General features: G+C 34.5%; 1 protein-coding gene and 2 long non-coding RNA genes across 3 annotated transcripts; all 3 read left to right on the forward strand.

Moving 5' to 3' along the window:
* The first annotated feature begins 436 nt into the window (after nt 1-436).
* On the forward strand, nt 437-2,804 carry LOC117341254. The gene is made up of 2 exons (XR_004535598.1): nt 437-620; nt 1,774-2,804. It is a non-coding gene; the product is annotated as an uncharacterized LOC117341254 (long non-coding RNA).
* A 4,670-nt stretch (nt 2,805-7,474) lies between these two features.
* Nucleotides 7,475-11,989, forward strand: LOC117340212. The gene is made up of 4 exons (XR_004535399.1): nt 7,475-7,571; nt 8,928-9,168; nt 9,705-9,893; nt 11,060-11,989. It is a non-coding gene; the product is annotated as an uncharacterized LOC117340212 (long non-coding RNA).
* Nucleotides 11,990-17,705: 5,716 nt separating this feature from the next.
* LOC117341494 lies at nt 17,706-22,200 on the forward strand. Its single transcript, XM_033903368.1, has 6 exons — nt 17,706-17,808; nt 18,404-18,989; nt 19,882-20,009; nt 20,676-20,803; nt 21,096-21,267; nt 21,698-22,200. The coding sequence occupies exons 2-6, from the start codon at nt 18,913-18,915 to the stop codon at nt 21,913-21,915; spliced, it is 723 nt and encodes a 240-aa protein (XP_033759259.1). The 5' UTR covers nt 17,706-17,808; nt 18,404-18,912; the 3' UTR covers nt 21,916-22,200.
* The last annotated feature ends 243 nt before the right edge of the window (nt 22,201-22,443 follow it).

A 22,443-nucleotide genomic window follows, 5' to 3' on the forward strand; every position in this document is an offset into this window, starting at 1 on the left:
TCTTAGAGAGGTGTTATGAATAAACAAAACAACAATGCTACCAAGCTATGATGCGCTACGTTTAAAAAAAAAAATGATGCAATTATTATTACAATATCTGATAATGAATATGATACAATATTCAATTCAATAAGACATTTGAGAAGTGTACAAGAGCACTAACAAAGGATCCTTCCCTCAAACCTCTTTCCAACTGGAATAGATAATATCATTTTTTTTCTTTTGTTTGTGGGAATTTAAACAAAACACTTTCTTCTGTCAATTTATATGTATCTTCATATTCAGTACTTCTAAGAGAGGTATTTTGAACTTCTATGAGGTAATTGGAAACTGAAAGCATGTTAGATGAAGCCATATTCAAACATTGAGTACTGGTTGATGTGTATAGCGATAGAAAGAGGTTGAAAATGAAGTTTTGTTTTATATTTTAGCCTCCTATATAGCACAAAGCTACGCGTGCACGTACACGTACGTTGCTGAAATGCTGGTGAAGTTCGTCAGTACCACAACACTAACCTGGCATGATGCTCAAGGCTATTGTGTCAATGAGAGTGGTAGACTAATTGTCTTAGATACAATGGAAAAGTACCACGCCATCAGGTCGGATCCCCTACTGAACGGTAAGGACATGTAATCAGTAAATACAACACACCATGGATAAATTCACACTTTAGCTACTGTATATAACATTATTTTAGTAAATTAGAGAGCGCATACGATGATATAAACAACACTATAATTAATTGGCGCATCTATAAATTAAAATACTAATATAAATAGCACAGTGGTGAATTAGCGCATCCATGATTCTAATATTAATAGCACTATGGTGAATTGACATATCTGCAGTATTTGTTGTAAAATCAATATATTTAGAGATTGAAAACTGTAACAAAATAATATTGCGGCAGAATTCGTTTAGCTTGATAGAACTGCCGATAAAATATTTATTTACTAATATACCGAAAGGCTAGTAAACGATCGCTGTACGGAATCGATATATACATAACGCATGGTCCAGTGATTATATAATACAAGTTGTACAAACTATCCATATAGCTAGGTAGGTACTTGTTTCGAGTTGGATTCTTTGCTGCAAACACCCACTGGATGCTTTATACATAGACACCCTCTAGGTATATTATAAGTAATCAATAATAGACTAGCTTAGATTGATAATGCAAATGTAACCATCCTATTAAGTTTACGATAAATAAACATGCTATACACATTTGAAACCAGAGAACCAGAATATTTAAATAATTGCCAAAGCAAAATTACAATAAACATCTACAGTTTACGAAAGATATTGAGGAAACAATATATGATAAAAAAAACAATGATACTAAGGCACAATGCATTAACAAAGCAAATGAGGTAATTCATAATGCACTAACGATAGATGTGATAATACATTAATTAAGACACAATTCAACATGTTAAAATGTCAGATAATATAAACAATTTAAGCAGTTCACGATGTCATTCACCATACAATTCTTAACATGATATAGATACAAAATTACATTAAAAACCCCAATACAATACATGATATGGTAAATATTCCAACATAACGATACAATGCTCAATACAGGACGGACATATGACACAATACGTAAGCCATAATAGATAAAATATAAGATATTAAATAATTACATCCACAACATTCTCACACATGAAATATGATATGTTGAACGAGAAATATTCTAAATTTTATAATAATATTTCACTGTAGTATGGACATTACAAAACCTAACATTAAATGGATTTCAGAACGACGTGATTGGTGGGTAGGAGCTGAGATCCAATCTACAGACCAATGGACGTGGACGACTGGGCAAACGGTTGATTCGGGCATGGATGTAACTGAAGATAGTCCTGGTTGTGACTTTCTCGCTTTCTATGATGGAGGTTTAACTGACAGTTGTAGCGAATGGCAAACAGGTTTTATTTGTGAAAAGTGAAACATTTTACCGAAACAGTAAAAAATCACACATCAAACAGGAATGTTTTCTATCAAAGATTCCAAGAATATACCATGGAATTCCAACACAGTCGCAATAAAATCAGACAATATCTAGTTTTTATGCAAAACAATTCACCAAGCATAGTCCAAAGTGAGCAATATCGGCTGGAAAATAATATAAGGGCTTTTTTACCTTTCGGTCTCTTGATTAAAGAAAAAAAAACAACAAAAAAAACGTAAACGTATGTTTTAATGAACCTTTGTGTGTCTGTGTGATTATCAATGAGGTTCTTAGTACGAATTTAATGAGTGATTTGTGATTTAAAAAAAATCCTTAATCAATGAAATATTTATTAAAACAAATAACAATCTTTATTTATTTCAAATAATTGATCATATTTAAAAAAGAATGATTAATAAAGGATAGGTTATGTTTTCATTAGATTCAGCTCTGTCGAATACAGATGGAATCACCTGAGGATAAACCTGTATTCCTAATATTTAAGATTCTAAGATAAGGTCACCTAAAATATTAACAAATCGTGTCTTTAATAAAATATAACCTCTTCCAGAAAGCAAGAACTTTAACAGTGAGTATAAGTTGAGATTGGGATTAATTCTGTCAAAATGGAGATTTTCTGAGTATAATGTTAAATTTGATTGCATTTCATAAAAAAATGTTTTGAAGTTTTAGTGCCAAGGCTTGCAGAAAGCTTCCATGACTATTTTCGTAAAACATCATATAAAATGAAAACTCTTTTCAGATTCTGAGTGTATTAACACCATCAAGTTATTGCCTTTCGCAATGTGATATCCACAACTCGTGTTATATAATCATTAAAAAAAATATGCTGGGATAAATATATATTTTTTACTGTTTAACAGCATGTATTACTTAATAAATTGAAAAGCTATTGTATGATTTGTTTGTTATGTTTAATTGACATCGGTGCGTTGAGTTTGCTTTATTTTACGTGAAAGAAGGATACCGAGCAATACCATTATTAAGAGATACATTAGTTTAATCCTATCACCAATGTATTCAAACTTTTACCTGGATTTCCTCAAATCAATAATATCCATTATAAATACCAATACAATGGTACATAGTACACATAGTGCTCCCTATGCACAAACACAGCACAAACTATCAGTTTTACTATGAATAATTTAATGTTTGATAGATATCGCGCGAAAATTGTTAATCTTCATTGGTATTTTTATTAATTATCAATGACCATCATATTAATGTAAATTTGAACAAAATCATCCAAACCGAGTTGAAGTTTCCAATCTTTTATTACTCATATAAAATAAACCCCGAACAATGGGTTTGGGGTGTCAGATGTTTCATGAAAAAACTCTCGGCCAGTGCCGGTCAGTATTCTTTAACGGACCAACTCAAACACACATCCTTTCACCTCGGCGGCTCTATGTCTGATCAAACTATACAAGACAAAGACACCAAATTGACCGCCAAAACCCAAAACGAGACGACACTGGACATGACCATATAAGGAAACATTCCAACACCACATTTACATAACAATTCACACATACATGTAAGACAGGTAACGTACACAGGTAAACAGCACAGTCGTAACAAGTCCGCGCGCACCGCGAAAACGTTGACTAAAACAGCGAGCGGCGCGTACCTGAGGTAAAATATATCAAATATAATAAAAACCAATACATTTTCAAATTTTTCACATTGTTACATTCTCCCCCTACTTGAAATATGACATCCTTGTCACACACTAGTATGCATATAACAACAAAAATGTTTATTTCAATATAATCTCAACTTGATTTCCATTCTATTACTTATTATGAAGAAATATCTATTTTCACTTATAACCATGGGATACTTATTCCACAATACCGTGCAGACTTGCTAGTTAATATATCTCTACAAATCTTTAAATACGTAAACAAAAATAATATACGGAACAAATCATCCATATCCTGACTGCAAAATACTCGTGATGAGTGTGTGTCCAACATCCGTAGCTGATCCTGATAAAACACCCTTCTTTGCAAGTGTCTCCAGCAACCCCATCCGGAAGTTCCATGATTGACTGTTCGACGACGATATCCGACTACATATATAATCGTCTGATCTCTGCCACTGAGGCTGCCTTCTGGTTCTAGAGCTCCTTCTTGGACCACTTCCAGCCTCCTCTATCTCCGGCTGTTGTTCTCCCCCTCCTGAAGAATCCTCTCCTCCGGAGAGATGGTCGTCACCAAGAGGAACAACATGATCGACATCCTCAGGTACACCAAAATCGTCATACGGGTCCCGAGACGTCGCACCTTCACCATGTGCATCGGAAGGCAATCTGCCATCCAAATCATGTGAATTCCCACTGCCGATAATACGATACACATCGTCTTCCTCATCGCTCTCATCGTATGTGTCTACAGGAATATGTTCCAATACCTCGCGTACTGTCGGTTTGAATGTGCGTTTGGCTGGAACAGGCTTCTCCGTCTCCGACAGTAGTGTTCCTATGGGAAGGAGGTTGTTTCTGTGCAATGTACGCTTCTTTCCACTTCCGGACTCCAGCTGGACTACGAAAACGGGAATATCCGGATTTGGCTGCTCCAGAACAATGTATGCCTCTTACTCCCATTTGTCCGACAACTTGTGTTTTCCCTCAAATGCCAAGGCCTTCACAAGTACCCTATCGTTAACTTGTACCGTAGCTCCTCTCTGTTTCTTGTCATATTGTATCTTCTGTCGGTTCTTGGCCTTTTCAGCTAATGATGATGCTAACTGATACGAATCCTTCAAACGTTGTTTTAGGCTATCCACATATTCTGGAAGTGATGTAGATTCACTGCTCTGCTCAATGCCGAACGCAATGTCAATAGGTAGCCGTGGTTCTCTCCCAAACATCAATTGGAAAGGGGAAAATCCCGTGGTGTCGTGACGCGTGCAATTATAGGCATGGACCAATGGTGCAATATGGTGAGACCAGTTACGTTTCTCATCTTCCTCCAATGTCCTGAGCATGTTGAGCAACGTTCTGTTAAAGCGTTCCGTGGTGCCATTTCCCATCGGATGATAAGGCGTAGTCCTAGATCTTGAGACTCCTAGCACTTTGCACAACTCTTTCATGAGATCACTCTCAAAATTTGCATCTTGATCTGTATGTATCTTCGTTGGTATTCCGTAGTGAACTATAAAATGGTTAAACAGTGCTTCTGCCGTTGTCATTGCTGTCTGGTTTCTGGTAGGGATGGCTTGTGCGTATTTGGTAAAATGATCTGTTATAACCAATATGTTACAAATTCCTCCCTTGGATGGTTCCAACGACAGATAGTCAAGGCACAGCAATTCCATCGGTTGACTCGTGTGGATACTCACTAGTGGAGCTCTTATGTTGGCTAGGGCCTTTGCTCTAAGACATCTGGGACAATTCTATATCCAATCATCCACATCAGTTCTTGGACTCGTCAGCGATGAAAGGGACATCATATGACTGTTTTGCTCTTGTATGACTCGTCAGTTATACTAGGAATATCATAAGCTGTTTAGTCCTTCTAGGACTTGTCAGTGATATTTGGGACACCATACAGCTGTTTTAGTCTTCTTGGACTCGTCAGCGATGAAAGGGACATCATGCAGCTGTTTTGTTCTTCTAGGATTCGTCAGTGATATTAGGGGCACCACACAGCTCTTCCGTTATTCGATGGATCCTTTGTAATGTTAAGGACATCATACAAATGTTTTAGCTTTTTCGTCCTTCTAGTGCTCGTCAGTAATGATACAGCCACCATTCAGCTGGTTTTATTTCTAGGACTCGTCAGGGATGTCAGGGCCATCACCCGTCTATTTCGTCATTATAGGACTAGTCAGTGATAGCAGGGACATAACACAGCAGTTTTATCCTTTTAGGACTCGTCAGTGATACCAGGGACATAACACAGCAGTTTTATCCTTTTAGGACTCGTCAGTGATACCAGGGACATAACACAGCAGTTTAATCCTTTTAGGACTCGTCAGTGATACTAGGAACATGATACAGCTATGACTTCCTTCTAATAAGTGTGTCAGTGGTGCCAAGGCCATTAAACAGTTGTTTCGTCTTTCTAGGACTCGTCAGTGATAAGATATTCAAAATAGTCCGGACCAAGACTTATAGTCTGAATAATCGTCACAATATGTTTTAAATTATTTACACATAGACAGTCCACCTGGAAACGGCTGAGGAGGGCATGAAGACCTTGATAAAAGTCTTTGATTTTTTAATAAAATTAATAAATATAATAAATTTATTTTCCTTCGTAAGGAATTATTTTTAACTCTTTCTACAAATAATGGCAAGAGTAAGGACAAGTCTTTTGTCGAATTTTCTAGGCAATCAGATGATTTATGAAAAACACAGATGTATAAAAAGTATCACATCACAGACACACAGAGTAATGAGCCTGAAACTTTCTGTAAGTGGATATGAACAAATAAATTAAATGAAACATTTAATACAGAACAGTTTCAAACGGAATGGCTACTGACACTATTTCTAGTAATACGCAACCAGCGAACATATGTTTGTCCGGACCTAGTACTTATATTGGACCACGCCTACTAGACATTTCACTGACATAAATGACGATACATGGATAAAGATTACAAATCAATACTGAGAATATGTCGGAATGTTTACACTAAAATACTATCCATTTGTTTTAAGCAAATAAAGAGATATGAACTAAAATCGTATTTCAAATCCGAATCGATGACAAAAATCATGCATACAAAAAACGTACAAAAAGCATTGTTGAGAGCCTCTATATCTGAAATGTCTATATAGAGGTATTGGATTTATATTGGATTTGTTTGGTATCTTATATTTTATTATAACAATAAGGTCTTTAAGGACAACGGAAGCACTGACGGAAAATTTCATCATACCGATACGCCACACCTGGTCAAGGTTCAGTGATACTCAGACGAACTATAATGATATCGACAAAGCTTTACTTAATGCTGACATAAATGTTCAAGGTAGCGTATAGAGTAACAAGTATCAATTTCCACAGACGCGGATTTGTGTCTCTGGTGTTGAACTAAAGCAATACTCTTCCTCACGAGGAAGGGCGAGTGCGCTCAAACATTATCTCCGAAAGGGTATCAACTCATGATAAACAAACCGCTAAACACTCTTCCGCTGGCATCAGACTCGAAATAGTTTAGATCAGCTCGAAGCGAAACAGGGTTTAAATAGATATGCAATCTTGCTCACAAATGCGTTTTTATGATCAAACATAAACTCATTTGCCCGAGGCTTTCAAGCGATCGCCACGCTCGGATCAATGATTGGTACGTTACCGTGAAATTGATTGGCAATCTGTGTTAATTTAAAATTGATGAGCACATGGGTTGGGTATGACAGTAAATTTAACATTTAAATATTTATAATGCAAAGGTTCAGATCAGGTCATCCTTTGGTTGGATTTCCAATAATGGAGAGTGGATGTATCATTTCATTTGCTCATTAAAGACAATTTACCGCTGACATGCATTGAAATCCGAGGATACTTAATCGACGTATAATGGCAAAGGATTCCTCGTTTTTGTTGTTATGTGTTTTCGTCACAGGTAAGTTAAACCACGCAAATAATATTCATAAATGATATGATTGTAAATGTTACTTATGTTTTTGAAGATTAGTATAATTGTTTCGTGAAATGCCATTCTTTTACTCAAAATTAGCTTAACAATATTTTTATTCTTTTGTTTGTTTGTGATTTCGTTTTAAATTGATGTTTCAACAAATACTATAAAAAAATCACTTTGTATAGTTTAAATGTGGCTAGTATGCCACCCTTACAAATGTTTTAGTACTGGAGTCAGATCACTTTATGATTTTTCTCCCAATAATTTCTTTTCAGGACGATCACTATTAAACATTTAAGATATCTTAATGAAAGCTGTTGTCAACATACACTGACAAAGTGTAGTGCTCTGTCGTTAATTCACTGCGACCTTGACCTCAAGGTCAAAGTTCCAGTAAGTACATTTACGCAATGATGTTAGTTCTATGAATTTAACACTGCTATATTGACCCATTGGACTCTCACCCAAATATTTACGAAAGTAGGTTCTTGGAAAATCGTAAATTCGTTGAAAGCCAGTTACAGGAGATTCAAAGTACAAGACATCACACTTATCTGTAATAATACAATACATGTGCCATTAAGGTTTATGTTTGACTTGTACTTTCATAATACTGGAATCCATATTAATTGAAATAAATATCAATGATTTTGCTTGCTTTAGTCCTCCGATGCCTTTAGGTACGACGTGGTTCCTGAGCAAATTTTTTACTTGTCAACGTAGTCACCAGAGCAACAGGATACAATAAATGCCTAATTAAATATTTCAGTGTTGATAGAAACACATCCGCAAGTATGTAAGCATTCTTCAATTTTGATATCAGCCTCATAGAAAACCATACTCACCTTTAGGTTCACTTAAACAATAACTTTATAACAATGAAATAAATTGTATTATAAAAAAATGTTTCATGAGTGTCTGTGCAGCCTTTGGTTAGCAATAGAATATCGGTCGATTACCAGTACCGAGGATAAAATATTCTGGACTATTGCACAGAAATCCACGATATACTTGTACTATTACATTATCACTAAATCACACTTAGAATCATTGAAATCTCGACTTTCCTGTAGGCCTGGAAGTCTGGCAGATGTGGAAAGTTAAGTGACCTAGACGCTTGAATGGGTAGGACTAAATTCTGAAACGTCAAAGATGTGCAATAGTTTGAACCTGGCGAAATACCGAAACGTCACAGTTGTTCAATATTTCGCACGTGACCGTGCAATAGTCATTTTAACCGTGCAATAGCTCAAAATATAGCTTATGCGTATAGTTAAGGAATATCAAACGTATTATATAATAATAGATTATATGTAATACCCTTCGTTTTGCATTAAGTCTCAACGAGTGATGTCCGTATCAACGTATTTACCAAAATGGAGGATAATGCCGGATTTGAGTTCACTGGTGAACGGATAACTACAGAAGTAAGATCAGTAACGCACTGCGCTCTTCTCTGTGTCCAGTAACCCTTCTTGTGTGGCAACTGACTGGGATCAAAGTAGTCAGACATGCGCGAAGTTCACACGGACACTCACTCCGGAGGTCTCTCCTTCAAACCTCTACACAACCGGAATTGGTAATATCATTTCTGTTTTTTTTTCAGTTTTTATTTTTCTGTAAGTTTTGAACTAGTTATTGTCCTCTGTCAATGCCAGTTTATATATGTATCTTCATATTCAGTAATTTTAAGAGTTGTGTTGAATAAACATAACAACAATGATACTAAGGCATGATCCGCTACAATATAAAATAAATGATGCAAATATTATTACAATATCTGACAATAGATATGATGCAATATTCATTACAATAAGACTTGTCAGAGATACGCAAGGGCACTAACTCAAGAGGTCTCTCCCTCAAACCTCTTCACAACTGGAATTGATTATATCATTTTTTTTCTTTTGTTTGTGGCAATTTAAATAAAACACTTTCTTCTGTCAATTCATATGTATCTTCATATTCAGTATTTCTTAGAGAGATATTTTGAACGTAATTGAGGTAATTGGAAATTGAAAACGTGTTAGATGAAGCCATATTATAAATGGAGTACCGTTTGATGTGTAAAGCGATAGAAAGAGGTTGAAAATGAAGTTTTGTTTTATGTTTTAGCGTCGTATATATCACAAAGCTACGCTCGCACGTACACGTACGTTGCTGAAATGCTGGTGAAGTTCATCAGTACCACAACACTAAACTGGCATGATGCTCAAGGCTATTGTGTCAATGAGAGTGGTAGACTAATTGTCTTAGATACAATGGAGAAGTATCACGCCATCAGGTCGGATCCTCTACTAAACGGTAAGGACATGTAATCAGTAAATACAACACACCATGGATAAATTCACACTTTAGCTACTGTATATAACATTATTTTAGTAAATTAGAGAGCGCATACGATGCTATAAACAACACTATAATTAATTGGCGCATCTATAAATTATAATACTAATATAAATAGCACGATGGTAAATTAGCGCATCCATGATTCTAATATTAATAGCACTATGGTGAATTGGCATAGCTACAGTATTTGTTGTAAAATCAATATATTCAGAGATTGCAAACTGTAGCAAAATAATATTGCGGCAGAATTCATTTAGCATAATAGAACTGCCGATAAAATAATTACTTACTAATATACCGGAAGGCTTATAAACGATTGCTGTATGGAATCGATATATATATAACGAATGGCCCAATGAATATTTAATACAAGTTGCACACACTATCCATATAGTTTGGTAGGTACCCGTTTCGAGTTGGATTCTTTTCTGCAGACTTGCAAACCCCTCACTGGATGCTTTATACATAGACACACCCTAGGTATATTAATATAAATCAATAATAATCTACCTTAAATTGATAATACAAATTTAACCATCCTATTAAGTTAAAGATAAATAAACATGCTATACACATTTGAAACCAGAGAACCAGAATATATAAATCATTGCCAAAAGTAAAAATACAATAAACATCTACATTTTACGAAAGATATTGAGGAAACAATATATGATAAAAACAACAATGATACTAGGGCACAATGCATTATCAAAGCAAATGAGGTAAATCATTATGCACTAACTAACAATATATGTGATAATACATTAATTAAGGCATAATTCAACATGTTCACATGTCAGATAATATAAACAATTTAATTAGTGCACGATGTTATTCACCATACATACTTAACATGATATAGATACAAAATTACATAAAAACCCCAATACAATAGCATGATATGGTAAATATTCCAACATAACGATACAATGCTCAATACAGGACGGACATATGACACAATACGTAAGCCATAATAGATAAAATATAAGATATTAAATAATTACATCCACAACATTCTCACACATGAAATATGATATGTTAAACGAGAAATAATCTAAATTTTATAATAATATTTTACTGTAGTATGGACATTATAAAATCTAACAATAAATGGATTTCAGAAAGACGCGATTGGTGGGTAGGAGCTGATAGCCAATCCACAGGCCAATGGACGTGGACGACTGGGCAAACGGTGGATTCGGGCATGGATGTAACTGAAGATAGTCCTGGTTGTGACTTTCTCGCTTTCTATGATGGAGGTTTAACTGACAGTTGTAGCGAATGGCAAACAGGTTTTATTTGTGAAAAGTGAAACATTTTACCAAACAATTAAAACATTACACATCAAACAGGAAAGTGTTTGATCAAAGATTCCAAGAATATACCAGGGAATGCCAACATAGTCTCAACAAACAGACAATATATAGTTTTTATGCAAATCAATTCATCAAAAATAGTCCAAAGTGAGCAAAACCGGCGGGGAAATAAGATAAGTTTTTTTTTATCCTTAGGTCTCATGATTAAAGATTAAAAAAAAAAAAAAAAAAAAAAGTACGTTTTAATGAACCTTTATGTGTGTCTGTGATTATCCATGAGGTACGAAGTGCCAATTTAATGAGTGATTTATGATTGAAATATTTATTAAAACAAATAACAATCTTTAATTATTTCAAATAATTGATACTATTTAAAAAAAAAAAAAAAAGATAAAGAAAGAATATGTTATATTTTCGTTTTATATCGATTCAGCTCGGTCGAATACAGATGGAATCACCTGAGGATAAACCTGTATTCCTAATATTTTAGATTCTAAGATAAGGTCACCTAAAGTATTAACAAATCGTGTCTTTAATAAAATATAACCTTTTCCAGAAAGCAAGAACTTTAGCAGTGAGTATAAGTTGAGATTGGGATTAATTCTGTCAAAATGGAGATTTTCCTAGTATAATGTTAAGTTTGATTGCATTTCATAAATAAATGTTTTGAAGTTTTAGTGCCAAGGCTTGCAGAAAGCTTCCATGACTATTTTCGTAAAACATCAAAAAAAAAAATAAATAATGAAAACTCTTTTCAGATTCTGAGTGTATTAACCCCATCAGTGTATTGCCTTTCGCAATGTGATATCCACAACTCGTGTTATATAATCATTAAAAAAAAATATGCTGGGATAAATATATTTTTTTTACTTTTTAACAACATGTATTACTTAATAAATTGAAAAGCTATTGTAAGATTTGTTTGTTATGTTTAATTGACATCGGTGCGTTGAGTTTGCTTTATTTTACGTGAAAGAAGGATACCGAGCAATACCGTTATTAAGAGAAACATTAGTTTAATCCTATCACCAATGTATTCAAACTTTTACCTGGATTTCCTCAAATCAATAATATCCATTATAACTACCAATACAATTGTACATAGTACACATAGTGCTCCCTATGCACAAACACAGCACAAACTATCAGTTTTACTATGAATAATTGAATGTTTGATAGGTATCACGCGAAAATTGTTAATCTTCATTGGTATTTTTATTAATTATCAATGACCTTTATATTAATTCCTGTGCTTGCATTGACATACAATGTAAAAAAAAAGAGAATTATTCTACATGGAAATGATCAGCCTTTTGTTCCACCAAAGCATTGAGTATGATACATCACGCACGCTGTTAACAATTGTTTGTGATATACTGTTCGGTGCAATACATTATCTTACTCTTGTTCCTGTGATCTAAATAGGAGAAATGAAATATTAGCTTGATATAACATGGGGTAAGCGGAATCGATTTATGAGAGTGGTACAAAGCGTGTAGCGTAATTTGAAGTTTCTCCGATAGACTAAACATACGTACACTGTGCTATTCTCTGTGCCAAACAGCCTTTCTATGTGGCCATGTGTACCCTGTGATATTCTCTGCGCCGAACACCCCTCATGTATGACCATGCATACACTGTTCTGTTCTCTGTGGTGAACATCATCCTTTCTGTATGGTCATGCATGCACTGTGCTGTTCTCTGCACCGAACATCCCTCCTGTATGGCCATGTGCACGCTGTGATGTTCTCTGTGACAAACATCATCCTTCCTATATGATCATGGGTACACTGTGCTGTTCTCAGTGTCAAACATAATTTTTCATGGTCATGCGTATACCGTGCTGTTCACAGTGACAGTCATCTTTCCTGTGTTGTCATTAATTAGGAAAGGAAAATAAACATAACAGCATTGAATCACAAAGATAATTGTTCAACTTGCAGTCTCAAATATCATTGCTATTAAGCGAAATGTAATACATATATAGCATTTCGTGATCTTCCTATAGGACCATTAAATGTGCCTTATATCCACTAACAGTAACCATGGTGAGCACAAGGAACAGTTTTCAATGAAAAGTTCCCTTCTAAAACAGCCAACGGAATTACATTTGTCAAACGGTGATTTTAATGTGTCTCACGAGGGGCATGCCAGCATGATTGTGTTTATTTTGTGTATGAATGTCACTTGTGACCTGATAACACTGAGACCGAGGTTTATACCAAGTTGTGTGATTAATGAGTGGATATGATACGTTCTCTTCGATCTCCGGAACTATCAATTGTTAAATAGCATCTTTCCTATTGGTAGTTTAGTTGTTAAAGTTAAAATCTACATCATATCCCGCTAATTCTAGTATCTAAACACCCCAGTCAGAATCAAAATGGTATTAATTTTCATCAATAAAAATGGGATTCATTATCAGAAGTTGTATCTAGTATGGTATTTTCATATTCACATTCAATGTTAAGATACATATTTCTACGATTGATCTACGTCAGCGACCTTAATTAACCGTGTTCATAAATTGCGTTGAACATACCACACATGTGAGTATATGTATATAAAAAGAGCAATTAATCCAATTTTCTGGTAGAAATGCTGGCTTAAGAGATAGAAAACATATTACAATATACTAAATATAAATAACATACAAATTGGTTTGGGTGAACTTCAGACCATGATTTATTTGTATAATACATACTTATAATAGAGTAAAATAACAATAAGCAATATCATTATTTTTTGTAGTTAAAACTTAAACTATGGTCCTCCTACTACACTAATCACTATACACTACAAGTTAACAAATACTAAAACTACACATATAGATATAATAATGAATGATTATTTGAGGGTGGGCGGGTGGGGAATCTCAGGTTAGAGAAATGCTGCTGCTGAAGCTTTGCCAGAAAATTCTGAAGTGACCAGCATGTAGCAAGGGAACAGTCTGCTGTCTGTTGCCCCTATGGGGGTTCACTCTAGCAGGGAAGTGTCCATCCCATTGGTCAAACAGATTACATGTAACCATATTTAGTCATCTGCTATTTCATCAGAGTGAGGCCTGCTTTGTGTAATGTATGTGGCCCTGTTCACAGTTGGTGTCCCAGATGCCAGCTGACCCTTTATTTACACAACTGTACCAGTTAATGTAAAAGCAAGCTGGACCCCTACTAGTGAGGGATCTGGTTACTGGCGTAATGAGACTCCATGATAAAATTGCCCACCACTCAAAGTATTAATAACATATTAACTAAATTAATATTCTCACAAGTGACCTCTCCTTAGATATAGAGGGCGGCGGTGGCCGAATGGTTAAGGGACCACAGAACCAAATCAAAAATAGATTGAGGGTTTTCTCCGTTTGCGCAGAAGATTTAATAGGAAGGTGAATGTGTCGGGGCCTACTGATTGCATATTTAGGTGAGAGAAGTTTTATGTGAGTGCTGGGCAATACATGTAGATGTAAGATATATAAAAAAGAAGTTAAACGTTTTTTTCTGGTCTGTGTTTGTCAGGGGGAGTTAATTATGAGTGAAATTTGTTGTAAATTTAGGTGAGGTTTTGGTGCTGATTCATTACAAGATGTTGGCCCCCATAAAAATGTTTTTAAATAGTATAAAAATGTTCTATTCACTGGTTTGCAAGATGACATTTTTCAAAATTATGGCTAGTGGACAAGTGTTAAAAACTCCATTTAAGCAGAACATTGGTAAACATTAACATAATCGTCTTAAGGAAATCATTTAGTTCCGTGGTTCATTAAGGTGTACCGAAACCCATGTGGAGCAGTTGTCCGATACCGATCGTAGGCCGGCAGTTTTTCTCCTGGTAATCCGGCTCTCATCCACCTCAAAAACCTGGTACGTCCTTAAAAAACCCTGGCTGTGAATAGGACGTTAAAAAATAAACAAAACTAAACCAAACCTTATATATAGCTCTAAGTGTGTTTGTATAAATAGTCATAACAGACAGAGTGCGACGGTGCATTTCAAGTTATTCTAATTAAATGCATTTATCAAGTATGTTCCTTAACATCAGCTTGAAAATCGACCAAGTATGAATTCAGAGTACGACCGTGTTAAATAGTGCATTAACAAGATAGTGTCATCCCATTTAGGTGGTAATGCACTCATATATAACAGGTTAAGGCAGAGGATCAACATCATCTAAACTAAACAGGATGGCAAGGTAAGTTTATTTCAGGATATTTTCTTCATGCTGGAAAGTGTGGTTTATTTAAGGATTTTCGTTACAAAGCAAATTAATGATTATACGTGACGTTTTGATGACTAGTACGGTGTGTGTGTGTGTGTGTGTGTGTGTGTGTGTGTGTGTGTGTGTGTGTGTGTGTGTGTGTGTGTGTATTGTCATATCCATCGATGTTTCTGATGAGGGTGACAGTGTACATACGGTACTAGTCATCGAAAGGGCACGCATAAACATTAATATGTTTGTGTAACGAAAATTCCTACTTAAAAGACAGAGGTGTGCTTTTAAATAGTAACACAATATGATGTAAGCAATTATCTATTAATTCATTATTGATGAATGGTATTATTCATCTATATATCATTTCGCTTGTATATTCTTACGTTATTACATGCATATTCGATAAATATTTAGATACTTGTGATACCGTATAGCAAGTTATTGTATCGAGTGCGAAATTTAGCATTTCAATGCAACGCCATAATTGAAGCATTTAATAGCAGTGATGGCCAATCTAAAATACGTATTTTAGCAATGAAAATGTGTAGTACCCCCTGGTTAGATAAAAAGATATTTTTTCGTTACTTTTCAAATTTAATTATTTATAAGGAAATCAATTCATTCTTTACTATGATATAAGGCGATACAACAGTACAGTCTGGTCCTATGGACGTGTTCAGTTGGATAGTATAGTGATGCGCTACAGATATTTGTGATACACATTTAACTGTGCATTCACACCAGCCAGGGCGATATAGCGTTTCATTTCACAGGTAAGAACATTTGGAGATTTTATCTTGAATGTCTTTAATATTCAGCGGTTCATAGTTTAGCGTTTCAAAACTACCAGCTTAATTACATCAGACGTACACCTAGCGTAACATTTGCTTTACGGTATCCGTGTTGGACAGACCTATTTTGTATTTGTTACTGGAGTTTTTTATCCATCAGGGCCACATTGTTAACAGGATGATTAGCCTAAACATTCGATTAGTGACAACTCATTTTCCTTAACTTTCTTCAGTGTGGGAATTTTTAAACTAGGCAAGTAGGAAGAGGCTAAAAAGTGTTATATTTCAGAACAAAATATTAAGCTTGTTTTACCAAACAAGATTTTTGTCTGGATTTAAAATTGTTGTGAATCTGTGATAAGCATAATCGCCATTTGTAAATCTACATTATCTAAACGCTTCATAATGCTTCATATTCAAGATTTTGAAATCAAATTTCAAGAAAAGTACTTATTAAGTAATTATTAAAGTATGTAGCTATTCAGATTTCTGAGATTGTTTTGTTTCTAGCTATTTCCCAACTATGAAGATAAACACCAAGTTTAGCGTTGAGGACGACGATATGTACACAGTCCACGGCCATGCCGGGAATCTAAGTAGAACTGTGATTCTCGAAGCTTTGAGTAAGAATACCGATATTTATCTTTAATATTCAAAAAAAAAAAAAAAAAAAAAACGAAAGGATATAATAAACCTTTTTTCATGATGACTTTTTACTTTAGTTTTGAAATTACAACAAACATGATATAGTACTTATCAATTAACACTGATTTGTTAGATATTTGTGATGTTTTTAAACCATGAATTCAAATATGTTTTAATTTAACTACTTCAACCTGTCCTAATAATGAGCCCCAATTTGAACAAAATATAACTTTGATAAAGGGACAGTATTCATGAACTAGTCTCATGCTCAAGAATAAACAATGAGTAAAACTAGCCTTCCTTTAATTTTATTCAAATCTAGAAACGTCAGTTCAAAGGAATAAACTAAACATTGAAATTAATATCTACCTGAAGGTCTTTAAGACATGCCTTCAGGACGGTTTCATGAGTACTTTTTACAATGTATGCTTTGGCAATGATAAAGCTCCCTTTTGTATACCCATCGGCAAAATTTATTATGTCTATTTGGAGAACAATATCATCTCCCCGAGAGAGGGAGAAAACCATGAAGCATTGCAACATGCATCATTTTAGATTAGATAAGCAATTTTTCAAAGACATATTTTGACTGGTTGGTGTCGACTTAAAACATATAATACTACATTTATTTAAATATAAACGATTACATGTCAATACCTTTTCATTGTTGAATATGAAAGATTCATTCGTACATTCATTTTTCATCAAATAAAAAAAAAGATCAATACAAGATGGTCAAACTCTTCAATCAATAATAAGTAGCATAAGCTATTATCATGATTTATGTTCATATAGGAGAAATAATCCATTCAAGATCGACATACAAGGCCGAACAACCAATAAGCATTGCAGATTTCGGTACTGCGGATGGACTCGCCTCCCTGTCTATCATCAATGAAATGATAGGTAAACAAAATAATGGGATATTGAAATCAGATGACGACCGTGCGCATGTTGGAAAACCCTAAAACCTCGAAAGCAAGCCGACCTAAAATATTAAACTGTTCTGAAAATAAGCCAAGGAAAACTGACTTATAATAACGGCTTGTTTGAAAACAAGCCTATCCTAGAAATAGAAGGTATATTCGGTCCAATTTTATTCAAAGCTATTGCAACGAAATTATAAGGATTACGCACCTATTGTAAGATTTTATATGTCGATATTTCCTACTTCAAAGACCGTACCAATTCTGAATTTGTCATTTTTATTTTTTAGCGTAAATACTGCTTCATAACTTAGCCCTGTTCAAACAAAGTTTTTCCTGAAAAAAACCCCTTACTGTTAAATAGAATAAACTTCATCTTAAGTTTTATAGATTTAAGGTAGTATATTGTTGATATGATTTTCCCATACAAAAGTATTTCATTAACATCAGTAAATATTCACACAGATATATATATATAGATAGATAGATAGCTTGTAGTAAGGTAATAGATCTTTATATCAAAAACTTTAAGGTCTATATGCAGAAAACTAAGGGAAATAACTCTCTCATTACAGACATCATACACACGGAGCTGGGACAGAAACAAGCCGTCGTCATATTCTATAACGATCAACTAATGAACAACTTTAACCGACTAAGCAAAGTTATCGGAGGTGGTATATGTCAATAAACAACATTTGTCTGTTAAACCTGTTCTTAGGGAACCTCTTTATACAGGATACTTTTCTGCAAAGGACAGTCCCATGAAACCCACTCCTTGTAATTTATTATATAATTAATCTCTGTATGAAAAGAACACCTGTTTATAAATGATACGTTTGATCTGTCCCTTTGGTGTCCTTTATTGACAGATTTGACAGTATCTAAAATGAAGGTAAAACCTATTTGATCATCCGTTATAAATACACAATCAATTTGTTAAAAAAGATTAAGTCTGGCATCATAGTAAGTATCACTTTTTTGTTTGCAAATCATTATTACTTGTGTTGTGACATCAGGTTACGGACATGGTCCCGGACTAACTCTCACTGGTAACGTCTACCCAGTTATTGTACCGAGGACAATGTATGAACAGTGTCTCCCAGATAATTCACTCGATCTGGCTATATCTTCTGTAGCTACACATTACTTATCTAAACAGTAAGTACATGATGAATCACAGTAAAATATATCTCAAAACTCAATACATTAACAATGAATTGTCGTATTTCAGTGTAGCTCCTGAATATATATATATATATATATCAGCTCTTGTAACCATCGAATCATTCACCCATTAAAATGCATAATTATGTACAATTATAATGCGAATCAATTTTATCATTTTATGAATCCTTTAAAATATCTATCCAAAATACTGTACGCGACATCTCCGTTATTGAGCGATAGGATATTCATTTTATGAACAATATGTTTCTACAGCATCACTTTTTTAGTCTTTCTATACAATTATGCAGAATTTATGTTGAATAGGCGGGAGTTTTGATTAATCATTATGTTTAAATTGGCATTTTTATCATTTCTGTGTACAGAACTCATACTTGCTTCCCGATACGCATTATCACATATCACCCCCTAATAAGAGTAAAAGACGAATTATAGAAAAGTAAAATGTTAAATGTATAGTGGATATCTTACAGTCTTCTGTAAAACAAGATCTATTTCATTAGTGGGGCTAATATATTGATATTTTTCCAGAGGGTGTAGCACGAGAGGAAAATATCAAAATATTAACTACATGATTGAAATATTTTTAGTATTACTGACGATACTGTGAAAACATTAAGTTATTTTTTATAAAAATATCCCGAGGCAGTTCAATCGCTCCCAGAATTAATTGCGGTCCTCCGCCAATGAATCACAAATGTATTCCAGATCGTGACGTTATATGATCAATGTTGCCATTGTCGTTTGTAAGTAGTGTTTTGATTGGTAAAATTAAAAAACAAAGTTTTTTTTTTTTTTTTTTTTTTTATAGAATGAATATTATGTTCGATATTTCACCGGTAATATGTTATAAAATTATATTCAGGGTTTGTCAAATTAAAAACGGAGTATTCATGGGCGAGGCAGATGTCCAAGAACAGGCTTTAATGAGAGAACAAGGAAAAACAGATTGGAGGAAGTTTGTAATTTCCAGAGGACGGGAGCTTAAACCCGGTACGTAGCAAAATCCGTTTCTGTCTATTTTCCCATTAGGTTATCTCAACCTGGTGCTGGCGTTTATTAATAGATTATCGCTTCTTAGGAAGCCTGGAAGAGATGATAGGATTTAGGATGATTTATATTTAAATCTTCAGTAGGTTTAAATAGGAACGACTGACATAACGGCAAACTAGTAAAGCAGTCGATCAGTCATATGTTCATTCATTACATCCTTCGACATCTTCCAACAAAGATGCTTAAAAATATTCGAAATAGACAAACATGTTTCATGAATGAGATAGTTCGATACCTTACCGGAAAGATGACTGACCAACCGATTCTCGTAAACGTAAAACGAACAAACCCAGCTCTAAGGATGTCTTTTTCCCCCTGTCCTGAAAGAAACTGAAAAGTGCTACATCGAAATCAAATATTGAAATGTAAAACAACATTTAATTCCGGTACCATTACAATCATAAATGTTTACAGTGTCGACATTTTCGTGTTTCGCTTCAGAGAAGATGTTAAAAGTAACAAATAAGGATTGTAATATGATCACATGTATAGCCGTAATTGAATGACGATATGGTGTGATATTACCAGAAAATTCATCGAAATTATTATTTATATTCCTCAAAGTGTGTACTGACATTTTATCATATTTTCTTCACTACATTTTAGGTGGAGTTTTGATTACCATGAACGTATCATTAGACAAGGACAACAATACACCGACATTGATAGACAAGGGACTTGGCTATCTCGGCAGTTTTGTTTCTGAAATGGCAAAAGAAGGCGTGATCACTCAGGTTTGCTTTTGCTAAATAAGACCATCATAGTCTGGGATTAATTTAGTAAGTTTCTAAATTAGATATGCAACAACAGCAACAACAACAACAACAACAACAACAATAGCACTTTATTTAGGCATGCTATCGTGTTTTCTCGTCTTTTCATAAAGAACTTTGACATTTAATCCTTGCTACTGGTTATCGACCACAGACACCCATGATGAGTTTGTAATATAATATGTACTGTGTAAAGATGTAGTAATATAAATATATGTAATGTAAATATAAACCCAGTAATATGTATTTACAGGAGGAATATCTTTCAACAACCTATCACATCCATTACATGCGAACTCCAGCTGATTTTGAAGAACCGTTTATCAATGACGTTCCGGAAATAGAGGAACTTGGATTGGAATTGGTGTCAGTGAAAACAATTAAACAGCATCTTCAACACCCATTGTTTGATACTGCCAATAAAGGTGAGAAATGATCAGGTTATATTGGACGTGTTTGGTTTGTTTGGTTTGTTTTTGTTTAACGTCCTATTAACAGCTAGGATCATTTAAAGACGTGCCAGGTTTTTGAGGTGGAGGAAAGCCGGAGTACCCTGAGAAAAACCACCGGCCTACGGCCAATACCTGGCAACTGCCCCACGTAGGTTTCGCACTCGCAACCCAGAGATCGGGACACCTTCACCACTCGGCCACCGTAGCCCCTTTCTCTTGGACGTGATTTTAATAACCTACTATATGAGGAACATTGCAAGCTTTCTCTTTCTGAAAACCTTATCTTATTTTTAATCTTTATGTTTTCTTTTACTTGTTCAGTTCCGTCATACGATTAATACCGCGCTAGAGAAGATTAAACATATCACTCATATTAAACATATTACTTTTTTGTTTATTACAGGCAATGGGGAGAGGTTGGACTATTCCCGGAGAATAGTTGCTATGGTCTACCCTTGGTTTCATCATGTTCTTTATATGGGTCTCTCACTTTCCCGAACTGAGGAAGAAAAAGAAATGGTTATTGGTCAATACTTCAGGAGATTGCAGACGTATGCGTTTGAACATTCCGACAATAAACCATATGTAACTATGACGGAAGTTGTCTTTAAAAAACGTTAACTATATCAGACAAAGAAACTATTTTATACATGAATGCTATATTGATCAGTCTGCCTGTATCAGAATGTATAGGATATATCATTATTTGTTTGATGGTGTGAAATCTTCTGAAAGTCGTATTCAGGATTACACTAGGCCTAAGAGCTAACACGTAAATGACACATTAATATATGGATTTTACGATAATTACAGTGTCTACAGAAAGAATGTACGAAAGACAAACTAAAGGGATATGTATGTATACATTTAGCAAAGGATATTGTGAATATAAAGAAAATAAAGCTGTAGAAATTATTCATAGTTGTGATTAATATCTTGGTTTGAAACACATTTAGTGTGAATTTTCAATGACATCTCCTAAAAGGGTTCCTCGATCCGACGTAGAAACGAACATGATTTTCTATAGGAATTCTGGCTTCCTTACACTGTAGCGCAACTACCCCATGAATCAGAATTAATATAAACACGATTGTAATATTAATGATATTGAAAATGAAATTCGTTATTGTGAAGATACGATTGTTTCTG

This window comes from Pecten maximus, chromosome 13 (assembly GCF_902652985.1).
Source record: "Pecten maximus chromosome 13, xPecMax1.1, whole genome shotgun sequence".
Lineage (NCBI taxonomy): Eukaryota > Metazoa > Mollusca > Bivalvia > Pectinida > Pectinidae > Pecten > Pecten maximus.

What these genes read in the sequence shown, in the direction of transcription:
- LOC117341494 (XM_033903368.1), top strand. Translation starts at nt 18,913, where the DNA reads ATGTATGAACAGTGTCTCCCAGATAATTCACTCGATCTGGCTATATCT. An exon ending in AGGACGGGAGCTTAAACCCG is followed by an intron (nt 20,010 to 20,675) that starts GTACGTAGCAAA and finishes ACTACATTTTAG; the next exon opens with GTGGAGTTTTGATTACCATG. An exon ending in AAGAAGGCGTGATCACTCAG is followed by an intron (nt 20,804 to 21,095) that starts GTTTGCTTTTGC and finishes ATGTATTTACAG; the next exon opens with GAGGAATATCTTTCAACAAC.